General features: G+C 45.9%; 2 protein-coding genes across 15 annotated transcripts in view; both read right to left on the bottom strand.

Annotated features, from left to right (window-relative positions):
* Positions 1–2,193, bottom strand: part of plxnd1 (plexin D1) — a 53,665-nt gene extending 51,472 nt beyond the window's left edge. Inside the window, 1 exon segment of the mRNA XM_057040825.1 lies at positions 803–2,193. Within this exon segment, the coding sequence (XP_056896805.1) occupies positions 803–2,011 (1,209 nt within the window). The 5' untranslated portion in view covers positions 2,012–2,193.
* A 1,851-nt stretch (positions 2,194–4,044) lies between these two features.
* Positions 4,045–12,755, bottom strand: part of tmcc1a (transmembrane and coiled-coil domain family 1a) — a 28,281-nt gene continuing 19,570 nt past the window's right edge. For 13 of the 14 annotated variants that reach the window (XM_057040874.1, XM_057040872.1, XM_057040876.1 and 10 more), the window contains 4 exons: positions 8,534–8,791; positions 7,714–8,390; positions 6,794–6,929; positions 4,045–6,073 (listed from right to left, as the gene is read on the bottom strand). In XM_057040874.1, coding sequence (XP_056896854.1) covers positions 5,759–6,073; positions 6,794–6,929; positions 7,714–8,390; positions 8,534–8,791 — 1,386 coding nt within the window. In that variant the 3' untranslated portion in view covers positions 4,045–5,758. Of the gene's footprint in view, positions 6,074–6,793; positions 6,930–7,713; positions 8,391–8,533; positions 8,792–9,688; positions 12,714–12,755 lie in introns of those variants that run through there. The other variant, XM_057040884.1, reaches the window with a different exon arrangement.

Below are 12,755 nucleotides of genomic sequence, written 5' to 3'. Positions count from 1 at the left end.
GCGCCAGATGATATCTGCTACCATCACAAGGGTGCGTTTTGTTCCCCGACCGCAGTAACATTTGTACCGCCAGTAAAATAAAGATGTTTGAGGTTTAACTGTAAAACTATTGACTGGGGAAGCGGCTGGATGTGAGAGGAATATCAGCCTCCCCGTAACCCCCCAGTGTTGTTCCAGCATCCCTTCAACTGTCATGACCTCTGGCTCGTGAGAGGGGGGTGGGGTGGGGTCCTCATGTCACGGCCCGCGGGGCTTAAGGGGTTTAACGGTTGCACGCCAAAACGGGGCTCCGTCAGGCAGAGACAACACTCATGAGTGGGGTTGTCTTATTTTCAAATGTCAGGAGGGCTTTTGTAAAGCAGAATCGACAGTTTATGCGGCAACTGGCTTGAACTCTGATTTGTCATCGCAGACATGATTAAAATACAAAAGCTCCGTTTTATTATGTCCAGGCTTCCTCCAAATGAAATAAATCCAGTATGAATCCTGTAATATTTTCAAAATGATGCACAGATCAAGTTGGGAACAGAAGAAGCTGGAGTGGTTTTATCCTTCGTATTGCTTTATAAGTTCAATAAAACAATATTAGTGGCAAAAACCACTTCAGCTCTTTTCGATCATGCAGTAATCTCTTGGCGTTGCCCTTAACTTTTTTAATTAGTTCAAAGTTTTTGACATAAAGCTGTTGGCATTACTAAATGTGTTGTTTTACGCAGTGGTATTTTAAAAATAGACTATTGGTGCATTTGTTGTAAGTTCAAATGCCTTTTATTCCACTAAAATTGAATGTAAAAGGTCTTACCGTCAGTTTCCCCTTCTGCACACAGGCGGCCCCGGAGCCCTGGATAACGCTGTCCAGCACCTGAACATCGCTGCTGGGAGAATTGGAGCACTTCTCGCGGCCCTGGCGGATCTCCTCTTCGATGTCACTGAACTTGAAGGCGCACAGGGCGGACTTTCTGTCCCCCTTGGAAAAGACTCCGAACAGATGCGACTCGGGCTCTCTCCCGTCTTCTGTCGGGATATCCGCGGGGTACACGGACAGAAGCCGGTTGTAAATATTACCGTTAAATCCACACTGCAGGGGCATCTGGATGTAGGATTCCGTGAGCTTCCTGCTCTCCGGTCCCGAAGGTTTCCGGGGGTTCTCGGTATCCAGACAGATCCTGGCGAGGATGCTGTTGGGCTGACTCTCCTTGTGGCCCATTTTGGCGTCATTATTAAAGGCGATATAAGAATAAGTCTTCTGGGTGAAGGCGTGCACGAAGTTCAGCTTGTTTTTGCTTTTAACCTCCTGTTTGATCTTAAACACGTTATCCTCGGAAGGGTTGATGTCATAGGTGAAAAGTCGGGGTAAATCCTTGACGTTCAGGGAGCGGATCGCGATCTCCGGAGTGTTCTCAAAGCGCAGATCCTCCTTGCTGTGGTTCTTTGGGAAAAATTGGGTACCCGCCCCTGTGTAAGTGGCCCCGACGAGAAGCCGGGTGTTTCCTCCGCTCTTGAAGATGAGCCCCACCGTGGATGCATTCGGGTGATTGGCAGCAATATTGAGCATGCTGGGGAAAACTGTTTTCTCACCCTGGGGTGGAAACTCCACCGCTATCTGCGAAATGTTCTCCATTTTCCGGAGCTCACAGAAGCCTTGGTACACGGAGCCACACACCACCACGACCCCTTGCTCTCTGTCCAGCTCCAGGAGCTTGTTGTAATTGTCCGTGAGGGATTTGGGATGCTCGCACGGAGCTTGAGGCAGCTGTGGCGCATGGCACAACAGGTTGTCCTCCACCGGCCCGGTCCTCATCTCCACCTCCGCACTCAAGGTGCCGTTCAGCTGGTAGATGGTGTTGACGGTGGCCAGGTAGACCTTCCTAGAATTCGGGTCCACGGCAAAATTATTGGTCTGAGTTGGAGACGGGAAAGCCTGTTGGATGTGCAGCGCGCTGGCACTCCTGCGCGCCTCCAAAACCAAGACGCCGAGGATCAGAACAGCTATCTCTATCGAAGGAGGCATTCTTCCTTCTGGACGGCTTCCGCGTGTTCTGTGCCGAGGAGTGCATTGAGCAATGACAAAATTGTGTGTTTGTTCCTACTGCGACAATCCGAGAGGAAAAGCTGTTTCCTGCTCAGCGCCTCGACCCAGAATGACGCGATAAGCGAGTCGTGCTTCCTTTTCAGGCTGCCTCCTCTGTCCCTCTGCCCACCGCTGTTGAGCTCCCAGACTCTCTCCTGAGGCTAACAGACACAATACCACCCCCCCAGATGTCACTATAATCTTTTAAAACACCTCGCGAGCAACTATGGCAGCATTTGACAATGAAGTTGATATATGCATTTGCTATTTGACGACATTTACAGAGAAATGGCACCAAAGTTAAGTAAGTCATGTGCTGCTCTAACACAACCGAACACAAGATTAAATTAAACTGAATTTTTTCGCGTTAGATCAAGCAGGAAAATAAGCATTTAGTGGTAAATTGGCGGTGATTAACAGCGATGATGATCGACATCCACGCATTTAGACGCGCGTTGTTATTCGAGTCATTACAGAGATTAGATGTTGCTCATTTAAAAATGTTTCTGTTCGTGTTTTCTGCGACCACAATTAACCGGAAACTGGCTGTGGACCAAATAATAGCTATATGATTAAAGTTGTCCAATAGAGTTGTAATGTGAGCTCATGTGCCATATGAGGCTGTTCCAGCCATCAGCTCTTCCTTTCAGCATGGTCCATTTCATGAATCTCCGCCTCTGCTCGGTTCCGCTCGTCTCAAGGGTTAATGACAGGTCACCGTCCCACCTCCTGTTCTTCTCCAGTACTTCGCCTCTCACATTAGTTCTGCAGCTCCGTTTGGTGCCGTTCGTGGGACATACGGCGCGGTAAGCACCGTGAAAGGGCGACCAGATGGACAAATCAGTGCACCTTCCCGACTTTTGACATTCAAATCTATCGCACAAGGCTTTTTTGGGCGCATTTGCTCATAAATATTCAACGCAACACGCGCGCCTACTCTCGATTTCACAATTGTGGTTGGCTTTTTTGCCTTCAGATGCGGAACGCGTACGGTCACGTTCCTGAAATTAAAAAAAATAAATCAGAGTTCACAAATTACTCAGATGTGCTGATGCTGTATCCATGTAACTGCCCAACAGACACGTGAACTGAAACTTGGGGGTAAAAATCTCCCTTCATCGCAGCCTTGAGTAGGGCAGATGAGCGCGCTCTGCGTTTCCTTTGGCGCACAGCCATGCGCATGGAATTTGGCGAGAAAAGGAGGAAAGCTCCGTAATAATGTACACCATAATGACCCCCCTCCTTCAGTGCACAGAACGGAGCCAGCATAACTGGTCTGTCAACAGTCCGCGTGCGTGAGGCAGCCAGGGGGCGCGCGTGCAGCCCTGAAGGGATCGCAGCTCGGGTTGGGTCAGAACTGTCAGCATCAGATATCACCCGGCGAGCTGTGACCGAGCGCGCTGCTGCTCAGCCTAACATCCAACGGTGCTCAGCTACGTGCATGTGTGCCACGATGCGTGTGAGTGAGACAGAGGAGCAGAACGCAGCGAGGGTCCCACTCTCCTGCGTTCGGAATAGGAAAATATAATCCCTCTGGCAGTAAAACAGAGGTTTTGGGTCTTCCACCCAACCTGTTTCCTCTCCGATAAGGAGCAACACCTCCTTCTATTCATATCCTCCAGACCGTGCTGTTCGACCAGTTCTGCCCCAGAGTGACCAGCACTGAGAGGCTTTAACAATAAACTCCCAAACCATTTCTGTTTATGATGCATTTACAATCATCACCAGCAATAAACAAATCCACTTTTCTGACTTGTAAATGGACAGTTGAATATAGAGTTGGAGCGTCAAATAGCAGTAAAAAGAACCAATAAATGCATTTACTTACGTCCTATTAATGATTTTCACTATGTGGGTAAATACTGGAGACGGGCGAGGCGAAATGTCGCCATCTAGTGTTGAAATGACGCTTCTGCAAGAGAAGGACGATGCAAAAACATTGAACTGTTCAGGAAATAGTAACTGCTCACATGTAAGTCAGGAATGCACTTTATTACACACTTATAAAAGGACATCAGAAAGGCACTGGTGTGGTTTAGTACGCAACACCATATCACTGGTGTTACTGCAAAGTCACGCTAATGTCAAAGGTCAGCAGGCTTTCAAACCATCTGTTGCACTTAAATGACAACACTAATTCTACATTCAGCCACTCAACAGAAGAGGAATCAAGATCACCGACGAAGCAATTTCCTGCCTGCCTTTGAGTGATCCTGACCAAAGTCGTCTCTTCTTCTGCTGATGAGTGTTGACGAGATACAAGTGTGACACCCTCTGAAGTGTGTATCAAAGGTTTCAAAAGTGTGACGTGTAGGTGAACCACCTGTGTGCTAAAGTGCAGCCGTACAGTTCAGATGATCTCACTATCTTTTAGTAATCTGGCGCATGAAATGAACGTTAAACTGCTTCGCGTGTCAGCCCATCTCCCGTCAAGGACTGGACAAGAAAGCCAGACCGGATAGCGAGCAAAGGAACTGCACAAAAGGTTTCAGATCTGGAGTCAGATTGCAAAGGTTAAACCTCAAAACAGAGGTACTATTTTTTCTGACAACCAGAGGAGACATTCATAAGATGTTAGGAAAGGGGGGAAAAAAACCCACTGAGCAAAGTTTCCCCATTTACTTCCTTCTCAGCATGGATCCTTTGGATGCTCAGGAAATCCCTGGCTGGACTAAAAAGATTTGGCACTCGGTGTTTACACCTTAAAATAGTGTACTTGTGGGAAAAGAGAGGGAGAAACAGGGGAGTGTCTGAGGATTTCATACAGGCAATGTTTCTCTGACCTATACAGTAGATATGAGGCTGCAGCAATCTAGCCGAATGTCTGTGGCCTTTCTTTCCTAATTTGATCATGTTAATGCAGCTGAGACGAGGTGATTACCCTGACAAATTGGTCTCAGACGGGCAATGAAACCACGCAAAGAAGGTCGGGTGTAAATCCAACCTGGTTTGTCTTGATGTTGGATTCTGAATTTTTCAGTCAACAGTTTTTTTCCTCAAGTTAAAAACACGTGAGTTTTTCTATTAGAAATGTAAGGAAGCACAAAAGTCTCTCATCACAGCGACGCTCGAGGGCCGAGGTCGGGTCTTCCTTCGGTATCGTCCGTTGAAAGGCATTTCACCACAGCAAAATGAGGAGCAACTGGCGGGCGGATGTTGAGCTGTGATGCTGCAAATCGACCAAATCACAGCTACGTATGAGAGTCCCCCTAAAGGATATCAGCCATATTCCGGAACCCTCTACAGTTAGACTGGGCCTTTCAGAGGAAATGCCGAGCCAGTGTCACTAAACTCTCCTTCATCTGGACCTTAATGCTACATGGTACTGAATAAAATTAAACAGAAAATAAAAATAATATTATTAGAAATAATAATAATAATAATAATCATTGATTAAGTCACACAGATAAAAATGTTGCTCTTTTTGTGAGGGGGAGCAACACAGTTCACTTTCAAAAATGTAAACAGTCTTCTCCTTCCAGATTAAAAATGGCAGCCAGGAGCATTACCGACTTTACTTCCTCCTTTCTCGGTTCAAAGTCTGGTCCGATATTCTCGGATGAATTTTCGGCACCTGGTCTTGCAGCTATGTGAGCAGCTGTCGCGATCTTAAAATTCCCAGCCGGGTCGTGGCTACAGTAACCTCGGCCCGTGTCAATAACGTAACAAATGGTGACTTCGGTCTGGTCACCCCGGAGACTGCAGCGCGCGATGTGTGTAGCCTGAGAGCGCGTCCCAGTTTCTCCACAAGAAGGCCAGCAGGAGGATGAGGAGCAGGGTGGTGAAGGAGCGCGAGCGGGTCTTCATCAGGGGGACAACGCAGTTGGCCACAGTTGAGACAAACACAAGAAGGACCGCCATGAGGGCCAGCAGCACGTTGATAAGTTTCCCCAAGAGGGTCCGTGCTGTGGCATTTTCCAACCCCTCCAACTGGACGACCTGCTGCTGCTGCTGCTGGAGCTCCATCTTGGAAATCCTAGTCTGACATGCTTCCAGGGCCTCCTGCAGAAGAAAAGAGAAATGATGCGATCATCTCCTCAAACATTAATTGACAGATTTGTTTCAATAAGATTTCTAGTTCCAAAGAATCAGTGTCGGTACCGATTAGAACTGGATAACGTCACTTAAATGAGTTTGCAGTTTTTCCAAAGGCATACACCGCCCCCTACTGCCCAGGGAGAGAAATGCAGCCCCGGGGAAGTTTGAGCTTTGCGGGGCAAAATTTAAAAACACACACAGGTTAAAGCCCTTATACACGCCAGGGAAGGACAAGAGTAATTTGAGACAACCACAAGGGAATGCTTGTTTTTGTCCAAACAGGAAAGCAGAGGCACAGACGAAATTCTCTGTCTACTCTTCCTGATGACAGTGTCAACAGTCACGATGAGGTAATGCCTTAACTGAGTGATGTGCCTCCTGACTTTTGATAATTAATATTTTGTGCACAACTATTAAACCTTTTACTATAAAGAACCTCAACACAAAATTAAAAGAGAAAGACTGTTTCCCGGTCAGGCTGAATACATTAATACTAGAAACTCTTTTTCCCCCTCTTATCGCCTCTTCCTGACAATTCATTTGCAGGACAGGCTTGATATCTGAAATAAACAATTTTAAAACTGGACAATGACATCGGAAGAAAAAGCTCCTGAATAACTGAATGAATCTGAGGGGGCGACTTTAGGTTCATTTCTGACATGTGGATGGAAGCCTGACACACACCTGAATGTCTCTGGCTCTCTCGTATGACTGGTAGGCGATCTTCTCCTCCATGCTGGCCAGCTCCTGCTTGAGGTTGAGGATCTCATTCTGGTGTAGTTCCGTCAGGTCGTTGAGCTGCTCCTCGAGGCGTTCGCACCTGAACACGTGAGAGTGGGCGGTATAATTAGCTTAGACTCGGAGGCAGGTGCAGGAATTAGCAGAAACGGACCCCGATGGGTCTGAGCAAATGGCACCTGACTGAACCCGTGACTCTTCCTTATGCGATTACTCATCTGCTGATCCATTTGACCAATCAGAGAGCGTTGCTATGGGGAAACCAGCCAATTAGAGGTACCCAACAGAAGGATGAGCATCTATACTGCTGTTAGCTCTGACAGCCACACACAAAAAACACATGCTGGTGCGCCCCATAGGACATGAATCTGTTTTGAAAAGATATACCCGATATCTAAATAAGGCAAGGCTGCATTTCCCCACTGAAGACATAAATTGCACTGAAGACAACAATCAAGTAAAGATTCTAGGCAACTAATTTTAGCTCCACATTCATTATCACAAATGTAATTTGTGGTCTGAATCCAGAAAGTCACAAAACTAAGCGGCGCAGGAACAGGCTGAAATAAAAAAACCTTTTGTTTGTCTTTAAAGGAGACTCCTGTAATGAGCAGACACATCTGTCACTTCATCAAAGCATTGATTTTAACTTCCCCCAAGTCCAAAAGATCCAAATTATTTTAACTTCTAACGTCCAAATGTGAACCAACTCATTGAGGGAAAAAAAGCTGAATAAACAGTGGTTTCTTATTTTAAACAAGACTGAAACTCAAAATTTGCATACATATTTGCCCAAGTTTCACTGTGTTCCAACTCTTAAAGGCCTGAGTAAGGATTTGGCTTTCTTAATTAGATAAAAGGTCTACCTGAAGCGCTCCTCCTGTAGTGCTTGCATAACAACCGTGTAGTCCCTCTGATAGTGACTCTTCAGGCCATCAAGGCTCTCTTCTAGCCTTGCTTGGCCCTCCCTCAGGTCCTGCACCTCCTGCAGCAGCATGTCAAAGCTGGAGCTCTGGCTCCTTTCCAGTGTGTTGCCCTTGGAACTGGGGGGACCTCCGGGCGCACCGGTGGTGCTGTTGGCCCCTGCCGAGCCCGATGTAGCACTGGAGCAGTCGTCGTCGCTGCCGTACCTGGGACTGGCCTGAAGATGGTGGCCGGCGCTCCCCAGCGAACGGCCACCTTCCTCCACAGATGGATCATCCAGAGAGTCTTTCAGCGACGGGAGGTTGTCGGCACTGCCGAACCTGTTGCGGATCAGCGAGGCGATCTCTCGAGGTTTGGAGACGACAGCGCCGGCGGCAGAGTGCGTGGCCTGAGAGAAGCTGGAGAGGCCTCCCTTCACGCTGTCCACCACCCCTTCACTGAAGCCAGTCACTTTAGCCCCGACGTCCTTCAGGCCCTGCTGCATGTCACGCAGCACATCCTTGGGCTGGCGTGGGATACCATTGTGCTCTACTTCCCGCAGCTTCCTGTGGTAGTGCTCCAGTTTTCTCTGCAGCTGCTGGATGGTTTGAGCCGACTTCTGGTTCTTTTTCTCAAAAACCTGCACAGACATGAAGCGCCGGTGAAATCATTAAATGAATCCACTTAGGAGCGAGAGTGTCACGGTTTCCTGTTAAGACCACAAGCCAATTAGTGCCCTGGATTAATCTGCATATTAATAGTTCAAAGATTGTGCCCTCTCACCTGTTTAATGCGCGAGCTCTGCTGCTTGTCAGCGTTGTTGGCCAGTTTGAGGTATTCGGCAACGTTGTCGTCCCTGGCCGTCTGCTCGATCTTGAGTTGCTCCGTGAGCTTGAGGATTTTCTGCTGCAGCTGGGCGATGGCCTGCTTTGTGCGCTGTGGGTCTGGGGTGCCATCCTCAGCTCCAGGGAATGAACCGTCTGCCCCGCAGGAAACAGCGAGCGGTGTTTGGCCCAGCCCGCTCACCTCCAAACGGTCAATCTGGAGCAAGGAAAGGGAGGAAAGGAGAGGAATCAAAGGGTCAAAGGGGGGGGGGGATTAGGGAAGAAAAAAAGTGGGTGATAAACAGGGAAGGAAAAAGCGTGAATGTGCCTGTGGTTGGTTCTTGAAATTTTGCTGACACTGTAAAAAAAAGATGCTTCTGCAATTTTTGCAGAGGGTGGCTCAAAAATAGGAAAAATTTAGTCTGGCTGAGAGTTTATTTGTGGCCATTTTCTGCAAAGAGGAAGGTGTGAACTGTGACTTTTGTTTTTGAACATTTACTAGTAAAAGAAAGTGGAAACAAGGAGAAACAAGCCACAATCGCCCCCACAGCAGAGAACATTGATCAATTGGAAACAATATTGCAGTATTTAATTGAATGGAAGACATGAAAGGACTGAAAATTGGCCAACAAAATCTCAAGTGTCAGCATGAGACTAAGAATATAGGATTTTCACAAGGGTGATTCACGGATTATTCATCTGCACGACACATTAAGCCGATTTCCGACATTATCATGCTAAATATTTGTGCAACAGTCTAACAAAGGCTCTTTTTTTCTCATGTTCCCTGAGAAGATGGTGAACCCAACACCTTCACGCACAGGCAGCCAAGGAAGCCACCGTGATCCTCATTCTTAAGGAAAAAACACTAAGCTGCGCTACTAATATAAGCTTTTGGACGACCGGAAGCATTTAAAAAACGCATCAAAAACTGGCCCCAGGACGCACACCTTCATCACGCCACCGATCCTCAACAGGTCGAAGCAACATCGGCAGCGACATGAGTAATTGATGACGGACATCTCTGTCAGCAACACAAGCCACAGCGCATCCGAGAGGGGGAAATTATTCAGGTTTAAATTTTATGTTTTAACGCGCCTAGAAAGCGTTTTACCTTTCCGTTGGTCAGACGGAGTAACTGTTCCCAGTGCATTGTTTCCCGAGCGAAGCCGAGTTGTGAGTTCTCATCTGATCTGTTTCTAAAGTTATCAGCTTAAGTCTACCCTTGACCGCAAAGTTTCCACGTATTCCAGGGTGTCTGATCGCCCAGCCTGTTGTGGAAGTTTCAGTGGAAGCTGAGCTCACCTGAAACTGTCTCTGGTTGTACAGCGCAGGAGGCCACGCCCCCTGACTCATCGGACCGCCCCCTCCCCTCGGAGCCCGGAGACGACATCCGATGACATCACCCCCTAAGCTGCCCTGAGGCAACTGTCAATCATTCTCACCAGAAATAGCTTCAGATCCGGGACACTCGAGTAATAACACCACAAATATACACTGAATAATAATAAATACCAACATGCTGTAACTAACTAACTAAACATTGGTGCAATTAGAACAGTGAATCATAAAATAATAATAATAACAGAATGAATAGAAGGTTTTGGTTGAACTAACCATCATTTTTTCTCATGTCCAAAACAGAATCCATACAGATTAATGCCTTGCAAAACTTAATTTAAAGAAGTGTCATGAATTTAAAATCAAGCGACAAACAGCAGAAGTTTCTTTTACAATGAAATAAATGTGAGATGAAGACCAGCGATCAAGGTAAGCAAGGGAGGCATGGGTAGATGTGGAGGTACTTGTCTGGGCCACCAGTTTATATAATGGAAAACGGACCGGAAAAACCAGTCATTCCACCAGTCACCAAACATACAGACACGTGTGACACTAAGCTAAGGGCTTATAATGCTGTTTAACAGCAAAATATTAACTTTGGGCAACCGTTTTTAGCTCACTTGAACTGTGTCAGTGACCAGCTGATCAAATCAGCACATGGGCTCAGAGGAACCTGTTTATAGATTCATAGATTTATGATCTGGTCTGTGCACCATACGCCAGTTTATTCATGAGGTATTTAATCCATTCTCGGGAAAACACTTATTTTCAGTGACTATGACAGCACAGAAAACACAGAAATTAATAAAAACAGCAGGTCAATGTGGAAAGCTAATACAACCTGTAAAAAACCCCAAAACTGTGCATTTCTTTATTGAATAATACATAATATCTTTAAGTATCTGTATGTTATTAACTGTGCTGGGGGGGGCAAAACTGTGCTGAACCCAAGTAAACAATTTTGCCAGAGGGCAGATGAGAGTTAAAAACAAGGAAAGCACAAAAGTCAGGTCTAAAACACTCCCAGGAACCTGGCCAGGACATGACAGACAGGATCCCTACAGAACACACGCCCACATAACAACAGCAGGCCCAGTCTCGGCGGGAGAGCCATCGTCATATAAATAAAGTGCCAGTTTTTTCCATTTCGGGATGATTCTGAACACATTTCCCAGTTTCTCTGGCCTGACACAGATACAAATACAACCTCAAAGCTGATCTGACCTACTGAAACACACTGATTCCAAAACGACCGACAAGTGCCTCATTTGGACACCGCACGTTCAGGGTCACTCTGATGTTTTCTGGCTCATAACTGTATCGTGATGTAATGCTGCTAATGTGTCCTTTCTGTCTCAGGACTGAGATAAAGAGAGCAAAGGACAAATCAGAGGAGTGTTGACATAGAATAACCTGCAATCAAAAGGAGATACAGGTTTTAGATATTGAGATAAGAAGGCCTAGTGGCCCGTACGTGCTGGTACCACATCACCATCCCTTTACTGGTCTATAAAGTCATTATAAGCAGATATATCCTTCATATATCCTTTATTTAAGCAAGTGTCACATACATCATATGCAGGACTGGTCACCGTTATCATTTCATTTTCATATTGACTCATTATTACAGTAAAAGGGCTCCATGTGTTAGGTTCTAGTGACAAATTAGATTTAGTTACTGGAAAAAACCCATCTTAAAAATAGTCACACGACATTACTGGAGCATGTGCAGTTGGCATGAAGCGTCCCTGAATGCCGTGGCACTAAAACAACATGAGCAGATATACTCATGCGGGTTCTTATCTCTGAATTGTCATACCTGTTTGTCAGTCCAGTTTAATGCTTGAGGCAAGCAGCACTGACCTCTCAGTCAATGTCGGCTGCAGCACCGCTCAATGTACAGCAGCAGTCAGTTGCTCCTGTAGTGTGAATTATCCACAAACCTCAGTACTTCATGTATCTATTAATGTTGGTGCACTTACAAGACTAGTCTCAGTTACTATGGTTACATGTCTCTCATTCATTGTCATGATTCCCACAGGTGTGTCTTGTCTAAATATTTTTTTAAAAATAACAAGATTGAAAAAGAGCTAAATGCTGCTCAGTTGCTGCTGTTGAACTGAACTGATGTTTATGTGTGTGTGTGTGTGTGTGTGAGAGAGAACTTGACTCTGACCTGTTTCTTGTGTGCTCCTGTCTTTTAAAGAGGATTTTCCTACTACTAAGAATGTACGAGCTTTAGAAATGAGCTTTTGTTTACAGATACAGGGTTAGTTTTCACTGCTTCCATATCTACAACTTATTCAATTCTGCCAAACCTGAACCCTCAGGCCAGACGTCCCAAACAAAAAGAGATAACGAGGGCATTTGACAGCATTCGATGTGCTTCACAGACACAAAACAAGAACTTCGCCACCCTCCTCGGTCACAAGACCACTTCATATATGTTTTGTAATTTTTTCCTCTGGCTGACCATCCTTTTCTCCGTCCTTCCTCTAATGTTTGGTTAGTAACCAGATTAGCTACAACCAAGATGTTCTGATGGCAACAGAATGACAACAGACATTAAAGATTATTGCCATTCAAAGAGATCATTTTACAGCCAAGCCAAATATGAACCACATTTGCACTCTTCAGGACTCCTCATTCACAGATCTCCCATATTTTAACACCATATTTTAAGCATTTAAGAATTCTTTACTTACATCAAGCTTTAAAAAGTGTTTAGTGTAAATACGACACCTCAGCTCTCCGTCTGCAGAACTAAGCTGCTGATAATTGCTTTTGAAGTCTACACAGACTAAAACCTTTTCCCTACACTCAAGGTCAGTCTTTTAATA

The sequence above is a fragment of the Takifugu flavidus genome, chromosome 8 (genome assembly GCF_003711565.1).
Source record: "Takifugu flavidus isolate HTHZ2018 chromosome 8, ASM371156v2, whole genome shotgun sequence".
Classification (NCBI taxonomy): Eukaryota; Metazoa; Chordata; class Actinopteri; order Tetraodontiformes; family Tetraodontidae; genus Takifugu; species Takifugu flavidus.
The sequence above is the reverse complement of the archived record's forward strand: the minus strand, read 5'-3'. Positions and strand labels throughout refer to the sequence as shown.